At 34.3% G+C, this 22,732-nt stretch overlaps 1 protein-coding gene across 1 annotated transcript in view; it reads left to right on the top strand.

Annotated features, from left to right (window-relative positions):
- NUFIP1 (nuclear fragile X mental retardation protein interacting protein 1) overlaps positions 1 to 20,087 on the top strand; it is a 35,038-nt gene extending 14,951 nt beyond the window's left edge. The window contains exons 6-10 of the mRNA XM_004680313.2: positions 2,472 to 2,564; positions 3,864 to 4,057; positions 12,562 to 12,678; positions 17,728 to 17,960; positions 19,804 to 20,087. Of these exons, the coding sequence (XP_004680370.1) occupies positions 2,472 to 2,564; positions 3,864 to 4,057; positions 12,562 to 12,678; positions 17,728 to 17,960; positions 19,804 to 19,920 (754 nt within the window). The 3' untranslated portion in view covers positions 19,921 to 20,087. The remainder of the gene's footprint in view (positions 1 to 2,471; positions 2,565 to 3,863; positions 4,058 to 12,561; positions 12,679 to 17,727; positions 17,961 to 19,803) is intronic.
- Positions 20,088 to 22,732: the final 2,645 nt, after the last annotated feature.

Raw genomic sequence — 22,732 nt, 5'->3', positions numbered from 1 at the left:
AAAATATCAATTGTCACAGTATAACTTCATAACATCCATTCACTAATAGTTTAACAATTAACTTTTTTGTCTGTATGACTGTAGACAAATCTAAAGAAGATTTGTTGTTTCAGGTGTACTTTAGGAAGTTAAACTGTATCTTTTACCAAAGCTCTAGACTTTTCTTTATTTTCATATCTCTAGAGTGTGTTACTAAAGGAGCCTTGCTGGTTGTTGATATATGTGTAGCCATGTCTTATGTTTTTGATTTCACTTTTATGGGATAATTTGCTTTTTAGTACCCCTGCTTTTCAGTTTCTAGGTTCTATGTAAATAAGAGTGTATGTTTTGGAGGAGATTTTCATTAATTTAAGCATTAAGAAATATGTTACAGCTTTTGAAGGGATATTGAAAGATCTTTCCTTTAGGAGTCTCACTTTTTAATTTGCCTGAAAGAGAAAGTGACCTGCTTAAAAAGATTTCCACCAAAAGAATCTTTACACCAAAAGAATCTTGCAGTTTTTTTTCCTATATCTCACTTAAAGTCCACTTGGTCTAACAAATGCTCACATTCTTTATCACTGAGAAGCATTTAATATAGCATCTGCTTGCTTGTACATGGTGCACTTATACCAAAACTTTATTATTTGCATATGGTCCAAAATGTTAGCAAACAAAAGAACAAAAATATTGAAGAAACACATAGTAAGAACAAATGAATTTGAAAAATGTGGAGGGTATTGAATAGCTATGAATTACATGCCTAGACACTGAGAGGCCTGTGAAAGTCATTACCTTTATTTCTCATTCTTTCTATTTCTCCATATTCTGACTTCAGGTTGAGAACAGCTGGCTGCCATCCTCTTTGTAAGATCATTTATTGTCACTTCTCTTCCTCTTTTAAAGGCTGCAAATAGTCCAGTTCCTTTCATCTTTCTTCAGATGTTTTACTTTTCATCCTGTTAATCATCTTTGAGTCTTTTCTGAATCCGTTCCAAGTTTTATTTTTCCTCAACATTCCTTTTCACTTTAGAAGTACAAAACTTGACACAGTGCCCTGAGAGTTTTTGACCACTTTTGAGATCAGGGGAGGAAGATTTCACACTTGTATATATGCCAGTGTCTATTCCATATAATCTCGATTATGTTTGCTTTCCAAAAGTATAGTTATATGGTGCTGAGTAGTTGTCAGATTTTTATCTGCTATGACCTTGATCTTTTCCTCTTATGTTTATTTATAGCTTGTACATTCATCATCTTTTATTTATGGAGTTTATTTTTCTTGGCAGGATAGATTGCTTTGCACTGTCCTCATTGAAATTCAGTCCCTAATTTTCTGATTACTTCATCACTTACTCAATGTCATTTCCATTGTTGCCTTCCAATGTAGCTAACCCTTAGACTTCCTAGTATCTGAGCTATTCAAGTCAATGATGTAGATGCTAACAAATAAAGGGGTGGAAATAAATGTCCAGGAAACATGATTTCAGATTTTACTCTCATGATCAGCCAACCTTCGTGGTAGAGAGATATTTCTGTTCCCCTCCCTTTATGTTTTTTATACTTTTTAGGATCTATTTTCTTACCAGCAGAGTCTGGTAACTATGTCCACACAACTGTGTGAAGGAACAAAGAAAGCTTTGTCAGAACAATTCTTTTGCACACTGCCGTCAGATTTCATCTTAATCACTGCCTTGTATATGTCTCTTCCTGTTGGTATCTTTCAGTGGTTTCACACTTCTTCTGAGTTAAATACACATGTTCTAGTCTACTGTTCAAGGCACTTTGTGCCCACAGCCTCCCTTTCTGGCCTGATTGTCTGTAACTATGTAACGTGGTAGTCATTCGCTGTATCTCTATCTCTCTTGCACTTTCTCAGAACTTGGCTTGTTTACTTGTTTGCTCTGCTTAAAATGCTGACTTTTTTTTCATCTGATTTTTTTCATCATGATTTAAAGCTAATTTTTTTCATGTTCCTTTCTTTCTGAATTTCTTTAGTAGATACGATTGTTCTCTCACATCCTCTAGTTTTTCACTCTTTGGGGGACTTATATTTTGCCCTGTATTGCAGCTATTTGTGTGCCTTACTTTCCTTCCTCGTAGATTATAGCTTTTGATAGATGTTTCTTCCTCATCTTGGTAACTTTGGCTGTATATAGTATATATTTGCATAAGTAATTTCATATTCTTTTTTCTTACAATATATGGGTATGTGCCACATAGGTTAAATCTCTTTGAGTACATTTTTTGGGTAAATTTGATTTAAATTCTAGTGTAAGTCCATTATCTAGTTATCTAGACTGGTAGCAAGTTCTGTGGCCTAGGAAATGAGCTTCCCTTCAGTAGCATTGTTATAGTCTACTTTTCTCCTTTAAAAAAAAACAGAAGTAATTAAAGGTGTATAAAGGTTTATTAATCATTAAACAAAAAATATTAAGTACACTAGTTTGCTTAATTAAAATTGTATTCTGACAAAACTTTTTGTTTTCTAGAAACTACCCAACTTTGGCCAATATTGAAAGAAAGAACAGGTTAAAACTTGAAAAGGAAAAGAGAGGAGCAGTATTGACAACAACACAGTATGGGTAAGTTCATTCAACTGTTTTGCATTCTCTGTTTATTTTAAAGAAGTATACTTTTAAATTATAAAAAGTATACACCAAAAATTGTATTTGCTTAGGTAACATATTTTTTTTACTTAAAAAATCATACTGCCCAGGCCCTCCCTGGTGGCGCAGCAGGTTAAAGCACAGCACTGAGAAGCTAAAGCCACTTCTTCATGAGTTCCATTCCCGCCTGCCCGGGAGGTGGCCACATGGCGTGGCAGACCTCTCCTGACCCGCCCGCTGCTCCCCTCAGCAGTGTACTTCATCGATCTGCCTGCTCTGCTCCCCACTCTGTCTCTGGTAAAGCCTCTCACTGCCCCTGAGCCTCTGGTCTGTACCCCAGTTCTGTATGAACAAATAAATAAATCTTAAAAAAAAAAAAGTATGCCCAATATATAGTTTCCAGAAAGTTTTATAGTTAACAAGTCTTTTCTATTTTTGTCTCCCTGCTAATGCTTTCCTTCCCGGAGGCATTTGTTCTAGTCCAGAGCCATTTCATGTGTATACAGCACATAAGTAATAGGTTTTTTTCCCTTTTTTAAATGCTTGTCTGCACCTTTTTTTTTATTATAAAATCAAATTTCCCACAATAGAATGAAAAAAATGATTATTTTAATAAATAAGGAAAAGGTTTTGATACAATTTAAGATCCATTTGTGAAAAAATAAGAATCAGCAAACTAGTAGTAAAAGATAATTTCCCTTATCTATAAAGGGTTAAAAAGTAAGCAGAAATCATAGTTAATAGTGAAATACTGATCAGTTTTCCCCTGAGATTGGGACAAGGATGTCCACAAACACCACTTTTATTAAACGCCATATTGTAAGGCCTTGCAGTGAAGCAACAAAAAGATAGAAGATATAAAATATGAAAAGTAAGAAGTAAAACTTTTAGGTTTTAGAATTAATCTGATTATATCCGCATTTTTTTACAAAAAAATGCAAAGTCTACAGTTAGAATTAACAAGTGTGTTTAGCTGGTGTGTCAAATACAAATAAAATCATTATTTAAAAGACACTGTTTCTATTCATTAGTAATAAATAATTAGAAATAGGAGGAAATGTGCATATTTATATTGATAAAGTGTAATGTTGTATGTTCTTTTAAAAGTATATCACAGTGTTTTCTGTCTTTGGAGCCATTGAGGCTGGTCTTTAATGTACTGAGCTATAAGTAATTGATTTGACAACTAGGTTTCTTTTGAATTCATTATTTTATCCAAAATACTTTGAAATGTCAGTGCCTTTTATATTAAGAATTATATTTTTCATGCTTCAGCAAGATGAAGGGGATGTCCAGACATTCACAGATGGCAAAGATCAGAAGTCCTGGCAAACATCACAAATGGAAAAATGACCATGTTGGGCAGAGAGCAGTCATTGGATCAGGCGATTACTCAAGCAATTTGAAACCTGAATGTTCACCTGAGGCGAATGCAGACCCTCTGAGTGTTTTGGTGAACACGGATTCTGGTAAGATAAACAGGAAATAATGTGTTTTGTAAGAGTAGTCAATGGTGCTGAAGTTAATTCTTCATAGCCTGGTTTGTGGAGATTCAATGGCAAATATATATATAAAAAAGTAGTGATATTTTTGTTTTTCATAGGCATAAGGACCAAAGTGCTGCTATCAAATACAGATAGAGCTTTCTGCCTCTCAGATGTTTTCCCTCTGAGAAATAAAAATGCATGTGTAAATTATTCTAGCACCTTTCCTTCCAGTAACATATTTATCCTCCTGTAAAGAAGAGAATGGTACCTATCTTAATCTATTTTAGAGTTGTCATGACTATCAAACAAGGCAACATATTTGTGCAAGCTTCAGAAACTTTTAAGTCTCCTTAAAAATGAGTAGACAAGCACCAGGGACTATGGTCACAGTGCACAGGTGAATTGGTGGTGGGAATTCTATGAAGACTACACCTGAGAGGAGAAACCAAACATTGTACAAATATGAACAATGATGTAAAATATATATAAACAAATTATATTTTAAAAAATGAGGGCCCTCCCTCATGGTGCAGCGTGTTGAATTACAGCACTATGAGGCTAGCCTTGGCCTCTTCAGCATGAGTTTGATCCCCAACCAGGGAGGTGACCCATATGGTGCTGCAGACCTCTCCTGTCTCACCCGCTGCTCCCCTCAGCAGTGTAATTTGTCACTCTATCTGCTCTGCTCCCCACTCTGACTCTGGAGAATCCTTTCATTGCCTCTGTACCTCTGACCTATACCCCAGATCTTTATGCATAAATAATTAAATCTTTTTTTAAAAAATGAGTAGACAAAAGGTACAACATATCTGTAAAGCCCAAGAAACTCTTTCACTTAACATAAAATAGGAAAGAATGTTGTCAACGCTAGTCATCTGCTACTGATTGTACACCATAAGCCACTTGCTGAGGGTTTACATGGGAGGAAATTTGCTAGCAGTTTCTATTCACATGACAACTTGTGGATACCAAGAATGGGGGAGTAACCAATTCATTGACTAAATTAGAATAGAAAAGGATCTTGTCATAAGGAAATGTTGACCTAAGAATAATAAGATAAATTTAGTAAGAATAATAAGTTAACACCAATAACACTCATTACATTGGTTATTATACTCTAAATGCTATGTGTGTGTTAAATGCTATGTGTTACGAGATTGTCCTCATAACAGTTTCTTTGATATTTATTGTTGTTACTTTATTTTAGAAATTGAAGGACACAGAATAACTAATTTATTTTAGTTATGCTGCTAGCTTGTGGGAGAGCCAGAATTTGACCTTATAAGTCAGACTTAACTAGTGCATGACAATTCCTCCAAATGTAAAATGTGAATTTGTGTAAAAAACACTATGTGCACTGCTGGTGGGAATTCAAACTATGGAAACTGTTTGGAGATTCCTCAAACTGCTAAAAATTGAGCTTCCATATGACCCAGCAATCCCTCTCCTAGGTATCTTTCCAAAAGACACAAAAACACTGATTCAAAAAGATACCTGCACCCCCATGTTTATTGCTGCTTTATTTACAATTGGAAAGGCATGGAGACTGCCCAAATGCCCCAAAGTGGGTGACTGTATTAAAAAGATGTGGTACATATATACAATGGAATATTACTGAATAATCAAAAAAGATAAAACACATGCCTTTTGCAGCAACATGGATGGAACTGGAAAAGATCATGCTTAGTGAAATAAGCCAGAAAGAAAAGGAAAAATACTGGATAGTTTCTCTCATAGCAGGAATATAAAGGACCAGGCAAGAAAATAATAATAATAATGAACTACTATATACCAGAGACATTTTATGGGGATAGAAAGGGAATGGGATAAAAAACGGTTGGGGGAGGGAAATGCCCTGGACTGTGGTTATGGCACACGGGTGATTTGGTGAAGCCCACGGGTATTACAACTGAGATGGAAAACGGCACAAAATGATGTAAAAATAAACTATTATTAAAAAAAGCCACTATGTGTGTGTAGGATAGTTGAGATGTGGAAGAGACTTTAGAAAAGGCAGCTTCTTGGCTTTGCTGATGGCAGGGAAAAGATAGCTTACATCTTGGGCCGGTGCTGAGTTTATTCTTGTACACTAATTTTTCTTTTCCTTAAAAAAATTTTAGAAAACCCATACAATTACTCAGATTAAAAAAGTACTACCTTAATGATAAAATATCATCTGTACTCAAATACAAATTTTCATTTTATTAAAATACTTGAGACACAAATGAAAATATTATCACTATATTGTTAATTCTTGATTTTCTATAGTTCTCTAATTGAACATTTGAAGGACTCTGACATTGAATTGTCTCTTGTTTTAATTTTGTTAGCTTTGGCAAGTGGTTAGTTATGTTTTCTCACTTTCTAAAGACGTCTTTCGGTGTGTGCTGAAACAATGAGAAGATGATTATATGTTGCTTCCAGTAAAGCCTGTATTTAGGCCTTGAAGAGATACTTTAGGTGTGAAAAACAGTAGTAAATACCTTTCATCTTTGTATGGAAAACATTCAGTCTGTTTCCTAGGAGCAGTTGAGTGAAACATCTGTTTTAGTTAAATGCTGATACGTTTACCTATGCTGAGCGTCAAAGCTAGGAACATAGCCATGTTAAGGATCAGTGGTGAGAATGTCAGTCTTGAATATAAAAAAAAAATCTTTTAAATGACTTATTTTTGTTTTTCAAGGATATCAGAATAACTAGTCAAATTATGGTAGCTTAATTTATAGGAAAGAGTGCATTTAAATTTTTTATTCTACACCTGGAATTTCTTCTGGACTTTTATGCTTTTCAAATTAGTGTGTTAAACCACTGTTTTTGTTTTTTTTTTTTTTTTTTAGCATTTTATTCCAGGTATAGCTACAGAAAACCACATGTGTTTATTTTTTCTCACATGCCCTAAATAGTCTCAGTATCTCTGCTTTCCATTATGTCGGTCTTCCAGCTTCCTGTACTGTGGGCCAGAGCTCGCCATCTTAAGATCTAGTTGTTAGGCTTATTTATTGCTCAGGTTGCTGGTGGCAGGGAGGACAGCATGTGATTAAATGGGTTTATTATAGTGCCTTCATGTGGCAGGTTTTAGCACTTAATATACTTTAAACATGAAGATCGCAGTTTCTTACATTTTTGCATTTCTTTGGGCTTAGAACCTTATTCAGACATCAGCATTCACATTTTAGAGAAGTTCTCAAGCATCTTTATAAACCTCAGACCGTGCTTAGAAAATTAATTCCTTAACCTACTGTCCTTTTGTGATAGTCAGTGACATGTAAACTCTGAGTAACTGTACAAATGCTTTGAAATGAGAATTGACGTTATTTCAGAGGGGAAACTATGTCATTTGGACTTTCCCCAATTATCAGTTTTGAGAGTGGCCTGTTAACACTTAATTTCCTTAGTGGTGCACTGTTTTTTACTTCCTTTTTATATTCTGTTAGCTATTCATTTATTTTTTTAAATTCTTTTTTGTATGTCATTTAGGATGAAGTTTATTTTATTGCTATTAAGTTCTTTAAATATATTTTGCAACAATGTTTTTGCCTTTCCTGGCTTGTGGCCCAGTGGTGTTTAAATTAGAGAAGAGCTGATACATAGTGTGGCATCACTCACTGAAATGCCTTAGCATTCACAAAAGAAAAAGGATCAATTTACTAGTCTTTCATTATAATAGAAATGCAACTATTGCCACAGGACACTGGGACATCAATCTTCCTACTCACTGACATAAGCTATGTGGGCTTCTGTTTTTTGAAAGGTAGGTTTTGGCCTATAATTTAAAAGATAGATGTTAGAAGTAAGAAAATAATCTAGCACCACAGATGAGCTTTCCCAAATTTCCATTGTTAGTGTCTGTTTTTGAGAGTCGGAAACTGAAAAGTTTTCATTTCTTACAGCACCTTTTTCAATATTTATATAGCATTTTCTTTAGAAGACAATTTAAAAGTCATCTTGGGGCTAAAACACGTAAATTATGTTTTGCCCCATGTAGACAAAAGAAAATAGGAGAGGGATAGAGGGAGAGACAAGAAATAGTTGTTGAAAGATAACAGGTAGGAAACGCTTACAACTAATGTGTAGAGTTGGACAAGATATCCAAAGGGCAGTTTTTATTCTGTCTTTAATAGGAATTTTCTGCAAGCCTATATTTTGCTTACTCAGCACCACAATGCAGAGAAGTCTCTCCATATCTTCGGAAATTCAGACTAATGTTTGTCATAGTACTTAATAAGTATGTATGAAAGAGGTAAGATTTACCCTGGAAAATGTTTCTAGTGCTTTAACAGTAAGAAGAATTTAAGCTACTATTTTAAAATCATTTTAAAATTTGATTGTTGGTTTCATTGCTACAATTTCATAAATATATATATTTTAGTTTAAAGAGATGTTTTGGCTCTTTTTATTTAAAAGTGTGTGCCTTCAGCATAGTATTTTCAGGGTAGCTGCTAAAAATGCCTGTTTGATTGCTAGATTGATCCAGAGGACTTTGGGGGAGAGTCTTCTATTGTTATTTGGGATGAAAAGTCACTGTATAGGATGTTTTGAAGTGCCAAAGGATGTTTTGCATTTTAAAGTTGTTACTATGTGAGCTGGAGTTCCAAGGCGTAACAGGGGAAACAAAATAGGAGATTCGTTTATTTGTGTGAACTCCTCTTACTCTTAGGGTGGCAGTGAAATATAATGAACTATGTAATACTGCTAATAGGAAGTATACAAGCTCCTAGATTGTTGGTTGTACTGTTCTCCAATTAAAGTAACCGTGACATTTTGAAGAAATGGTTGATTATATGGCTGGGACAGGAAGTAAGAAAGTGATCCACAAAGTCAGGGTGGTTTCATGTCAGAAGGATCTAGGAACCAACTGAAAGTGCTCCTAATAACCAAAGTTGCAACAGTTTGAGCCACCCTATAAATAATAGATCATAACCCAAAGAATAAATATCCACAACTCTGTACTGCTATCAAGGAATATAGGAGAGGAGGGACTACATTGTTAGTATGTCCTAAGATTAATTTTAGTGGGTATGTGGAGATTCTCACAGCCAAGTCCTGGGTACCAGTAGGAATTTTAAGAGTTCAGCTCCATTCTCACACTACCTACCTGAAGATAGCATCAGATTCCATAAGTTAAGGACTCAGTCTTAGGACTATCCTTCACTTCACACACTGACTGCAAGTCTGTGCTTCTGACTAACTGACAATACGTCAGAGGTCTCCACAATTCCTTTTCTAGACTTCTTGTGCCCTTTGTAAACTCAGAATAATTATTAATTTTGCTTCTGTTCTAACCAACTGTCTATAAATCAGAGGTTCCCAAGCACCTTCCACAGGTTCAGTTCATTTGCTAGAGCTGCATGTAGGACTCAGGAAACCCGTTTACTTACTAAATTACCCACTTATTACAAAGGATACTAAAGGGTATGAATCAACAGCTAGATGAAAGAGATGCACAGGGCAAAGTGTGGGGAAAAGTTGTGGAACTTGTATGTCTTCTCCAGGCATGGCATTGACCGTATCTTCCCCAAACTTTCATTGACCACTGGTGTTCAGTTACTCAGAATATCTCTAAAGTCCCTCCTTTTGGGGATTCGTATGGAGACTTCATTACATAGGCTTGACCAGTTAACTTATTGGCCATTGGGAATTGACCTAAACACTCCACTTCTTTTCCCCTCTGGTAAGGTCAGGAGATAGGACTGGAAGTTCCAAACCTCATTTCACTAGGCCAGGTCCCTGGCATACAGCCTACCTTCCTCTCATGTTTTACAAAAGTTACCTTAATTAACATGGCAAAGGACACCTTTAACACAGTCAGTATTTAGGAAATGGAAATCTTTTGGAATCTTTGAGTCAGAACCAGTGGATAATGACCAAATTTTAGTCATCGGTATAATAGAAATATATATATTTTTAATAAGTATCATTTAACAGGAGCAAATCTTTTCTTACAGAAGAATTCTAATTAGTAAATGTAGGAGAAATGAGAGAAATAGAAACTTGCCACTAGAATACCACAGAAATAATTACTTAGATAAAATCTATTGATGAATGGTAAAATTAATAGTAATATTTTAGGGTAAAAAAGAAATCCCCCAAATATTTATTGCGTATGGTGGTTTTAAGAGCTGTCCAAGATTCTGTGATAGTTCTTACTAAAAGAAGTGGGTGATATCAGGGATATCTTTAGGAGACTCTTATAGCTGTGTAGGTAAGGAAGAAATGTTGATTTGGCATACAGGGTTGTAGTGGAAATAATGGGCAGGGGTATGTCTGTGGATAGACAGCTTTTTTGATAGTTTGGATGCAGTATGTGAGAGAAACAAGAGTAAAGTATGATTTGCTAGGTTTTGCCCTCACCATTTAGAAGGTAGATTTGGCATTTGCTGAAATGGAGACGTTTTTGGAGTAACAATTAAAAACTTGCTTTTGAATATGTTAACCTTTAAGATACCTCTTTGATACCTAATTGGAGGTGTTGAATGGGCAGTAAGATTATTCTGGAATTTAGGGAAAATAGAAGACCGCATCTATATACTTTTAAGATTTGAGATAAGGTTTAGGAAGAGGAGACACAGAGAAAGGCAGGTGTGGGTTGGAAAGGGAGCACTCTTGAACTTTAAAAGTTGGTCATTGAGAATTGATGGGTAGACTGGATAAGGAAAGTAAAGTGAAGAAAATGTTTTTAAAAGCAGAACATCATTGTTGTCAAATATTGTCACTAAGTTAAATAAGATGAGAATGAAGAAATTACGTTGAGGTTTGGCAATGCAGGGGAATCAGATAAACTTGGAAAGAAAACTTGGTCTGTGGTTCTGAAAGGGATTGGAGTAGATTCTGGAGTAGGCCTACACAGTTGTAAGAATTAGATCAAGTAGTTAGAGTTTTGCTGTGAAGGAGCATATTCAGTAGGATGACTTCATTTTAAAATGAGGGCTTTGTATGGCTTTATATATATAATCAGTAGGAGATGCCCTGCCATACTAGTTAAGAATTGTTTTGTTTTGTTATTTGAAAGAAAAGTTACTCAAATTCTCTGAATTTGGTTTCATTGAAATTAATAGTGAAAGTGATACTGCATAAGATTAAATGAGCTCATACTTTTTGCAGAACATTCTAGTGAACTAGTCAGCATTCTAGATGCTGTTTGACACCTTTCTGGATCTTGGAAGAAAATACTATAATTATAATACTATAATTTATTCAGACAAGGGAATAAACAGTGTGCATACTTTCCTGTAGATTTCTGTTTAATTCACTAGCAGCTGAGGTATATAAAACAACTTTTCCTTTATTAATACAAGAGAACAGATTTTAAAAAATCAGCTAAAAATTAACAGTAGTAGTTTTGGGAGGGTTTGGTGCTGGGTGGTATGGATGAGTAGAGCAAAGAACATTTAACTTCTTCTACCAGAAGGTGGTAGCTTCACATTTACATAAGTTTATTTACTAGTGAATTTCATACTAGTGTTTTTATTTTCTCTAGACTGATTTGGTGAACATTAAATGCTTTCTTGACACATTTCATATTGTTTGGGGGTTGAGTTGGTTCATAACATAGGAAAGTTATTTTTGTCTTCATTTTCCAATTAGGCTCTATTTTTATTTGTTTGTTAAGAATAGTCTTAATGCATTTTTCATAGCTGCTAAAAATAAAGTAATAAGTGATATCTTTAGGCTACAACTAAGTTTGCTGGGCTCTGCTCAAATTCTTTACCTTTGGCAGGCTCTCTAGTAATTGCTAAATATCTCATGCTTCATGTAATTACTTAAGTTTCTTAGACTTTTAACTCAAAAACTGTATAGATTTCATTTTAATGTAACTCTTGGACTAAAACTTACCAGCAGAATGGCTTTTATTGTTATTTGTGTTCTCAAAAAAGGTCTTAAAAACAACAAAAAATGGGTGGATTTCTTTTCTTTTACTTTGAGCATTTTTTTAATAATAGTTTATTTTTATATCATTTTGCATATATATATATATATATGTATGTATGTATGTATATTTTTTCATCTCAATTGTAATCCCTGTAGGTTTCCCATCACCAAGTCACCCATGTGCCATCAAGGTGTGGATATTTTTTAAACTCCTAAATTTAATTGCTACAGTCAGTGATACTAATCTAGTAGCATTAATTTCTGGTCTTGCCGTTATAATAAAGTTAATAGCATAAATAAAATTCATTAATATCAAAAGAGATGAATTTAAAATTCTGAAACTATGAAGCATAGTGAGTAACTGAGCTCTGTATGGCTTCCATTTGCCCCTCTGAATTCTCTTTAAGGCAGATAGCTTCTCTGATCAAGAAGATTTTAAACTAAGGAATTTTCTGGGTTTCCTGAAAATTTTTTTTCTTAAGGAAATGACCAGAAATTAACTTATTTTCACTTAAATATGAGGTGAAGTGAGGAACTCTTGGTTTTTTATGTGGTGGTAGATGTTTTTAGTGTATGTACTGTTTAATTCTTTGTTTGTCTTTCCCTTTCTACTTCAGAGTCTGATAAAGAGGAGAAACCACAAAGTGCTGTTATACCCAAGGAAGTGACACCAGCTCTGTGTTCACTAATGAGCAGCTATGGTAGCCTCTCAGGGTCAGACAGTGAGCCGGAAGGTAAGTCATGACTACCTCAGTGATTGCATGTAGGCTAGTTCTGTTTTGTTGCTCTTTACCTTTGATATTTACCAATCAGTACCATCCATTCATGTGTGTGTATCAGAGGGGCTAGGTATGACATGTATATTCTTTATTTGATATCCAAATTCTTTTCTCATTTGATTCAGAAGTAAAGTTAACATGTGGAATAGGGAGCCTGGGGAAATGAAAGAAATATTTTGCTACTGTTGAGAAAAAGGCAAAACATTAATACAGTGAACGAATAGGAAGGTTAATAAATAATACCTGCTATGGGTCAAAGAATACTGTAAGTAAAACAGCAAAGAAAGCTAATTTCTTCTCTCTGCTGTCAAGAGAATTATTTTAACATGTTTGTTTGCAACTTCAGTAGGTCGAGAGGGATTGTTATTACAACAAAAGATGATAGAATTCCTTTAATATAGAGCATTATTTTTTTCTAGAACACATTTACAAAAATTATCTTGGATGGAGAACACAGTGACCCTGTACTTGTGATTGCATTAGCATGTGCGTTTTAAAGGTTGGAAGAAACGGAATCTTTTCAGGTCCGAAAGTGAGCAATTTCAGGATTCATGTCTTATTTTTAAAGATGATGATGATAAACCAGCTTAATCTCTAGTTTCACTTACAGGATTGCCTGAAAGAACAGTGACTTGTGTGTTAATCTGTGGCACTGTGGCAATTCTTAACCCAAGGTTCATATTTACTAATTCTGCATATGTCTAGCAAACATAAACTCATGTAGTAGAAACCTGGCTTCATGTGGTGATTTTATTTATATTTTACGAACCGTGAGAAATTTCAGGACAAGTTGTTATAATCACAAGAAAAGGAATTTTAAAAAATCATTATTAAAAAAAAGGTGTATAATCACAGTAGGAGCTATTCAAAAAGTAAGGATACAGGGTTTAAAGGTGTCTATGTAGAATAAAGGAAAGGTTTGAATGTAGTTGGATAAAGATTACATCACTCTTCTTGTTGACTGAGCTACAGGTGATTAATGTTTGTGTAGTTGGAAGATGGTGAAGAAGGAAGAATTGAGCTTTTATATGAAATACAATGTTTTTTTGTTTTTTTTTTTAAGATTTATTTATTTGTACATACAGAACCGGGGTACAGGCTAGAGGCTCAGGGGTGGTGAGAGACTTCACCAGAGACAGAGTGGGGAGCAGAACAGGCAGATCGACGAAGTACACTGCTGAGGGGAGCAGCGGGTGGGTCAGGAGAGGTCTGCCACACCATGTGGTCACCTCCCGGGTGGGCGGAATCGAACTCATGAAGAAGTGGCTTTAGCTTCTCAGTGCAGTGCTTTAACCCGCTGTGCCACCAGGGAGGGCCCCAATGTTTTTCTTTTTTAATGAGCTGTAGTTTTCAATGAGCGCTTATTAAAACCTGAAGTTTGAAATATAAACTACTTTGGATTTTCAGATTATTTCATAATAGATGGTTACTTCTTAAATTTTTTTAATTTTAAGAAAAACAGTATTTATTTCCTTACTCTTGTTTCTAAAACACTGAAATGAAGATGGAGTTATCTTTAAAGACATATTACATTTCCTGCTTATCAGTTCTATTTATGACAGGTGATAGCAAAGAAAGCTATTACCAGATTACTGAATCCCATAAAATCAAGCTGTATTTACTATCTTCTCTCTCCTCAAGATAAATTGTGTTTATATTTGTGTCTTCATTTTGAGACTGTCACCATTTTTGAATTAGAAGGAAGAAATAAAACTGAAAGGGATCACAGATATCCTACCCTTGTATTTAATGTAACCTTATTCGAGGAGAGGTTAAGTTTGAAAAGCTAGTATGTCGCAGAATTCATGTAAAACTGAGGTTTAGGGACTGAAAAATCTAAGGAAGCCAACTATATTGTCTTCCGTTTTATTCTTTTTCTGCCTGGCACTTTTAATTTTCCTGAATAGAAATGCATCCCCTTTTCTTCAAGATAGCAGACAATATTATCTCTTAAAAGATATATTTGATTTTGTGTGAATCTATTTTTAATTGTCCTACCTTAAGGAAATAACTCTTGCTTTACATTCTTAAGCCTTAAGAATTGTTTATTTAGTTTGAATTCAGCTTTAATAAACCATCCAGGTCACTAACACAAGCCTTCAGTGTTAATTTTGGATATGGGTACACAGGGACCTTAGAATAAATAAACCAAGGAAATCTAGTAGTCATTCTCTGAACCATGAAATGGCATCAGCAAGATTGCTCTGTGGATTCTAAATGGAGAGGAGCAGCTTGAGGTTTTTTTATTTTATTTTTTTTTTTATACAGAATTTAACAGCTGTGTCTTCACAGTTAAGATCTATCTCAGTTTAGGAATTAACATAATGTTTATAGAGGATCTTAAGGCTGAGTAGTATATTTCCAGAAAGTTTTAACAAGGAAGGGGTCCCTTGAGAAGGATAAGCAAAAAGAAAGGCTATCCTGCGTTCTGCAGCTGTCAGAATCATTACACATGGAAAGAAAATTTCACCGAGTATTATGTCCAAATGGGTTAGTTTGGTAGCTTGGGTTTGTATGTGAATTTTTTGAGTATTTGGAAGTGTGTGTGTGCTTTGGCCAGTAAATGATGGAACTAGATCTTGAACCTAACAGTTTGAGTCCAGAACTGTGCTTCTAAAACTTAACATCTACTTCTTTTCAAATGTAATTTCCATATTCAAATCCTTTATAATGCTGGAGTATTGAGGGTTTTGAAGCATCTGATTAGATTCCCTATGTTCTTGTTTAGCCAGCTGAACCTAGTTTCTCATCTTTTAGAATAGAATTTTTTATGTTACACCAGCCTATAATTTATGGTAATCAAAATATAAAATAACTTTTGGGGCTGGGCAGAGGAAACTCCTGTTTCAAAACATGAGAATTGTCAGCTAATCTATGGTCTTTATAATACTAAATGGTGAAATACATTGATTTTCAAATGTCAAATCAACCTTGTATTTCTCAGATAAAATCTTGGTCATGTTATATATTACCTGTTTCTAAAGATTTTTGCGTCCATGTTCATGAGGGGTATTGGTCTGAATTTGGTTTGAGCAGGATCTCTTTTCTTTTTAAAGGATTTGGATAGAACTGCTATCATTTTTCTTGTTTGTAGAATTCAAAAGTTAAACTATGTGCACTTGGTATTTTCTTTGTGAATTTTAAACAATTAATTAAATTTCCTTAATTTACGGTTACTCAGATTTGCTTTTTTAAAGTCACTTTTGGTAATTTTTGTTTTTTTATAGATCTTCACCTAAGTTTTTTTGACATCTGATAAAATTGTTTACAGTTTCTCCTCATATTGTTAATTAGTATTCTGTTACTTTTTTTCTTGCTCTGTTATGCTTTGTGTTAATTTTATTAATCTTTCATATAGCCAACTTCTGCCTTGTTGATTATTTTTTTGTCACCTATTATTATTTCTCTGCACTGAGTTTTAATCTTATTTCTTTCCTGTTGCAGTTGGAACTTGGGTGACTGATTTTAGACTTCTTTTCATTTCTGCTAAGCATTCAAGTTCTATACATTTACTTTCATGCATTACTTTTAACTACATCTCACAGATATAAATACTCGGTGTTTTCATTTTTATTTTAAAATCTTTTCTAGTTTTTATTGTGATTTGTTCTTTAATTAAACTCATATATTATTTAGAAGTATGTTGTTTAGTTTCCAAATATTTGGAGGTTTTCTGGCTAGTTTTCTGTTACTGATTTTACTTTTGATTCTGTTATGACCAGGGAACATACTCTGTGCTTTCAGATTTTTTACGTTACTGAGGTTTGCTTTATAGACCAGCACAAGGTAAATATTCATGTGAAGTTGTCAAGAACATATATTGGATTGAGCCCTTTCAGTTGAATACTAGGTCTTCTGGATCCCTGCTCATTTTCTATCTAGTTCTTTAATTACTGAGAGTAGAGTGTTCAGGTCTCCAACCTTAATAATGGATTTGTCGTTTTTCTTTTCAGTTCTCTGAGTTTTTGCTGCATATATATAGAAATTCTGTGTGTAGGTGTTAACTGTTTTATCTTTTTGATGAATTGATCTTTCTCATTATAAAACTGTTTCTGGTGATAATTCCTGTTCTGAAATATTCTATTTCTGATATTGTAGCCACTCCAGCTTTATAGCTGTTGTATGCATTATTGTCTTCTTCCATCCTTTCTCTTTTATCCTGTGACTTTCAGTACTCATTCTGCTTCATTCTTTAGTAACTGAAATTTAATCTCACTTTAAATTGTGCAAAACAAGGATGGCCCACAGTTAAGTTTGGTTTCTTACAGAAATCATGTAGTTGGCCTTGTTGTTTATTGCCCCCCCCATCTGACCACTCAGCTTTCAGATAATTGGGGTGTTTAAACTGTTTACATATGACACAGTTTGTTTATATGTGCTTCATTTGTTTTTCTGTTTTGTTCTTTTCCTGCCTTTGAATTAATCCTGTTATTTGTGGGTTGTTACTTTTTTAATGCCAAGATTGGTTTATTAGGTGGTACTTCTTAGGAGTTGGTCTAGAGTTCATAATACATAACTTATTAGGATATATTTTTAAATGATACTTTTGAATAATATATCATTTCATATAATTTAAGATTATGACATGATACTCACATTTTTCTATTTCCTTCCTTGTGTCATTGTCACTATTGATTTTATTTCTATAGATGTTAAAAACCTTAGCTACATTAGCCTAAAAATTCAAATGAGAGGAAAAGCGTTTTTGTTTTTATTTACATGTTACTGTTCCTGGTATTTTTTATTCCTTTATGCAGATCCAAATTTCCATCTAGCATTAGTTCATTCATAGAGTAGTTTTTTTGTGATAATCTTCTCAGTTCTTGGCAGTTATGGCTCTCAACTTGAAAGGTATTATACATTTTACATGCCTACATGCCTAATTTTAATTAGTAAGTAGTTAGTATTAGATGGGAAGGAGGGGGAAGATTATCAAGACTTTTTGTGTTATTTTGGAAGCTTTACCTTCATGTGCAGCATGTGTGTTTGCTTAATCACATTTAGAAGCTCCTGTCAAGACTGAAGCAGATGTTCTGGCAGAAGACCGGGTTCTTCATAGCAGCACTCCTGAGATACCAAGTCAAGATGTTAAAGTGACGGTTAGGAATTTCTCCGAAGCCAAGAATGAGAGCCGAAAGAAAAGTTTTAAACAGACAAATTGTAAGAGGAAAAAAGATTATAACAACTATCAAACATTATTTGAGCCAAGAACACACCATCCATATCTCCTGGAAATGGTAAGTGATTATTCTTTACCTTCTCATCTTTGTTTTTCTCCTGTCATAAAGATAGAGCTACCGCATTTGCAAATGCATGAGTGTTTTAAGGTAACCTAGAGACATATGTTATGCACCTTGAAGACTCATCTGTGTTTCTTAATCCTTCAGTTGTACCTGGCATATGTAACTAACTGAAGCACAGTAAATGTGGAGTAATTGCATTTTAAAAACTAATTAAAATAAGCAAATCTAGATTTAACTGGTTGGTAAAGAAATGCATATTGAGGTGTACTTAACTTTTTTTTTTTACATTTTTATTGTAAGCACAGATATAGTGGGAAACTGAAGGTAGAAAAAAAGGTGTTTATTTTGTGCATTATTGCCTTTGTTTTCAATGCAGTGTACTAAAAATATTTTCTTAAAGTTATGAAGAGGAAGCGGTTCATCTTTTGACTCTAAGTAATGGAAATAAAACTTTAAAGATTAAAGATTTATATTCTAAGAGTGATAGAAACATTCCAGTTTCTTAGTGGAGTCACAAAAATATCTATTGATAGTCCGTGAAAAGACTGTTTTTGCCTTGTCAGTTAAGGTTGTGCTGTAGCTAAAGTATTCTGTGGCTACAGTCTGTGATAGTTACTTTTTATTAAAATTGATCTGCAATATGCTCTCTTTTATAAATTTCTGTGCTATATAAAGTAAATGAATTTTTAAAATGTTCATCTTGTAAGTAGTAAATTAAATCATTTTTCCATAGAGCATGTCTGGTGTTTCCAAACATCAATAACATCGAGAAATAAACTGAGTAGTCACTTTATATCCTTTTTCAGTGAGTCACATGTGATTCCTTGTACTTACTGTAAATACCAGAAATTTTTGTCTTTCTTTCAATTACAGTAAACAACAAGATGAGAAGTTGCAAAAGTCCTGGAAAGTTTTTTTTTTTTTTTTTTAAAGATTTATTTATTTGTGCATACAGAACTGGGGTACAGGCCAGAGGCTCAGGGGAGGTGAGAGGCTTCACCAGAGACAGAGTAGGGAGCAGAACAGGCAGATCGAGGAAGTACACTGCTGAGGGGAGCAGCGGGTGGGTCAGGAGAGGTCAGCCACACCATGTGGTCACTTCCGGGGCAGGCGGGAATCGAACTCATGCGGAAGTGGCTTTAGATTCTCAGTGCAGTGCTTTAACCCGCTGCGCCACCAGGGAGGGCCCGGAAAGTTGGGTTTTTTTAACTGCTAGTTTTACTTATTTTGTATTTACCATATATCATTATAGATTTGGATTTGGAATTTGACATAATTTTTACAATAAAGAATTATAGATTTTTAAAACTATTTTCCCTTAAACTTATTTTCCCTCTTAGATTTTATTAGAGAGGACCCCAATTGTGTGCATTTGTGTTTGGAAAGCTATATAATCTTGGTGTATGTCAAAAGGAAGTGTTCTTGTATTGTTTTTCAAAAAAAAAGGTGATTATTTTAGGGCCTTACCTGGTGGGGTAATAGGGTAAAGCTCAGCCACTGCAGCATGAGTTCAATCCCAGACCAGGGAGCTGACCAACATGGCGCAGCAGACCTCACCTGTCCCTCCCCCGTTTCCCTCAGCAGTGTACTTCGTTGATCTGCCTGTTCTGCTCCCCACTCTGTCTCTGGTGAATCCTCTCACACCCTGCACCTCTGGCCTATACCCCAGTTCTGTATGCATAACTAAATATCTAATCTTTAAAAAAGTAATTAGTTTATATAATAAACATCTTTGTTCTGTGTTCTTTGTGTGGGGAAGGCATGCAATATTTTAGAATATATTTTATATTATATATTTTATTTACAAACTAATCTTCTTATTTATTGTTTTTTTTAGCTTTTAGCTCCAGACATTCGACATGAAAGAAATGTGATTTTGCAGTGTGTTCGGTACATCATCAAAAAAGACTTTTTTGGACTTGATGCTAATTGTGTGAAAACTGAGAATGTGTAGGTATCTGATAATTGAGGCATGTGAAATAGTAACATTCTCAAATTAGTAAAGAAAAGCCTTTTTTATAAAAAATTGGATTAGAATTAAATTGTAAATCTCATGGAATATTATGTTGAATTTTTAAGTGTTTCTTTGAATCTATGCAAATAAATACATAGCTGATTTTTATGATTGTGTCTGTATTGTTGGGATTATTCATATTTACAGGCAGAATTCTGCTTTTTATTTGTATTTATATATACTCCTGTTTTGTAAGGAAGTCTGCTCTTAGCAGTACTGAATACAACTGGTGTAGTCATAAAGAGAAAAGTTTTACAAATGTTAAATGCATCTGAGCATTGCTGTAGGTTGGAGAGAGAAATAAAACCATTCTGTTTTATGAGATGGAAGTCATCTTTAACTAGCAAGGGAAAATATTTTACAAGTAAACCAGATAAAATTATTAATATAATCAGAAGGCTTTGAAATTTAAATTTCCTGTTGATTTAAAAAGATATGTTAAAACTTACTTATTGGCACTACTTTAGAAAGCTCAAATAGCAAATATTTAAAATGCTAGTATAGACACCACCTCTGTCTATATTTAGATTCAACTGAAGAGGGTTTTGTGGTGGTGTTTTTTTTTTTTTTAATGACTCAGAATTGGACCTTTCTTATTTCCCTGTGGAAAAGTATGTTTAGTGCTTGATGAGGTTTAACTAATTTTTATAGCAGAAATAGTAATTTGTAAAGTAATATTACCTCAATTTTATGGTTTAATCAGAGCTTATCCTATGAAGAGAGTAATTGAACCCTTTTAAAATGCTTTAAATAAATAAAAGCTACTAAAACCAGTTTGCTGTAATGCCATAGATTTTGATCTTATAGTCTAGTCACTTGTGCCTAGCCAAGAGCTAGAGGTCTATCCTTTTGACATACAGCTAAGAGAGGCAAAGTTTTTAAAAATTTGTTACAATTGAAAAATTAATTTTATCTGAAAATGTTATAACTGAAATTCATCTTGCCTGCAAGAAGAAAAAAGGCAAGGCAAAGTGATAGCTCTCAAGAAAGATCTCTTGTTCCTCCATGTAAGATCCTATCCAGAATTCTAGAAAGCTTGGCGTATAGCACTATGGCATCACAGACTGAGATGTCATGTTAACTGCATGTTTCAGTCAGTGTTTCCCAATACTGGCCTTTTTGTTCTGTTTTACTCTATTCCCTCAACAAGCCCCATATTTTGGAAAATCATCCATTCCAGTTTGTGAATTGATTCAGTTCATAAAATACTATTGTGTGCTTGTTCATGTGCCACCATTGTGCATGGGCTAAATATGTACAAGTGGATAAAGCATTGCCTGACTTTGGGGAACTCAGTTCACTTTTTATATCACTGAAAGTATGACTCCTACCTAACCCAATTCATCTCATAAGGATGAAGTAAAGGATGTTACACACTGCACTGATAATCTAAAATGTGACGTTGCAGTTGTACTGGTTACCATGCAAATTCATTTAAATACATAAATGAGTTCACAGACTCCTGGGCCACTTTCACAAATACTGTCTCCAGGGATGTTGACAGTCATTGCCTTAAGCTGTTTTGTGGAAATATTTATTTCAGTCTTTCTTGTTTTCTAATAAATGTATTGAAGAATGAAAATGTTCCTTTATGACTACCTTGAACTATGTTGGACATTCTTTAGCTGTGGTGACTATTGCTTATGTCTAGTGGGTAATTTTCAATTTAATTGCCCTTATATTTCACCTAGGAATTACTGAAGTACACCCCAAATTTTCAGGCATGTAAGGTGTAACCTTAATAGTAGTTTCTACTTGTTAATTGTTCATCTCTACATTCCTGTCTTTTTGTTCATCTAATCATTCTCTTTCTACAGTGTAATATGACTTGGTAAATTGTGCCTTTTGTAAATGAAGTATGCCTTTTTGTCCTCAATACTTTCTACAGTCTCTGTTTTCCCTAGTTAAGGTTGTCAAAACAGCCTTTTGGGGTTTCAGTATGAGATTTTTTTGAGAAATCTAATCCCTTCATATTAATTGAGTTGTTGAAATAGTTGGACAATTGTTGCCAGCTTGTTTTGTATTTTTTTTTATATATTGTGCTTTTTCATTGTTGATATTATTGACTTCATTGTTATTTTTGTCTTTTTTCCCCCTGGAGTGCTTTGGAAATAATGAAATCTGTTGCTGCTTTCCTTTAATGTGGGGACTCTTTCCCTCTGTGTTCAATAAGTAGCCCTGTCACCACCCAACTTTTAACTAAGTCAATAACTTTAGTATTCACTTCTCAACCTGTACTTCTTATATAATTGTGGGGGTTTGTTTCAGATTAATCTCTGTTCTCTTACTGTATGTGTTTGGGTTTTAACATTATACATTGTTGTATAGGCAACTTTTTTACAGTTTACTTCTGACTACTTTTCTTGTATCTAGGACTAATTTTTTGGTTTACTGCAGATTATCATCAAGTAATCAAATGTTGAATCCTCCATTTTTTAAAAATAATACAGTCATTTACATCATTTTGTGCCCTTTTCCATCTCAGTTGTAATCCCTGTGGACTTCCCATCACCAAATCACCTATGTGCCATCACCTTAGTCCAGTGCATTTCCCACCTCCCACCGTTTTTGATTCCATTCCCCACTCCACCCCTGTAAAATGTCCCTGGTATATAGTTGTTCATTAGTATTGTTATTTTCTCGTCTGGTCCTTTATACTCTTGCCATGAGTGAAACCATCTGGTAGTTTTCCTTTTCTTTCTGGCTTACTTCACTAAGCATGCTCTTTTCCAACTCTATCCATATTGCTGCA

Source organism: Condylura cristata, unplaced genomic scaffold (assembly GCF_000260355.1).
Source record: "Condylura cristata isolate star-nosed mole 26May11 unplaced genomic scaffold, ConCri1.0 scaffold00010, whole genome shotgun sequence".
NCBI lineage: Eukaryota > Metazoa > Chordata > Mammalia > Eulipotyphla > Talpidae > Condylura > Condylura cristata.
The sequence above is the reverse complement of the archived record's forward strand: the minus strand, read 5'-3'. Positions and strand labels throughout refer to the sequence as shown.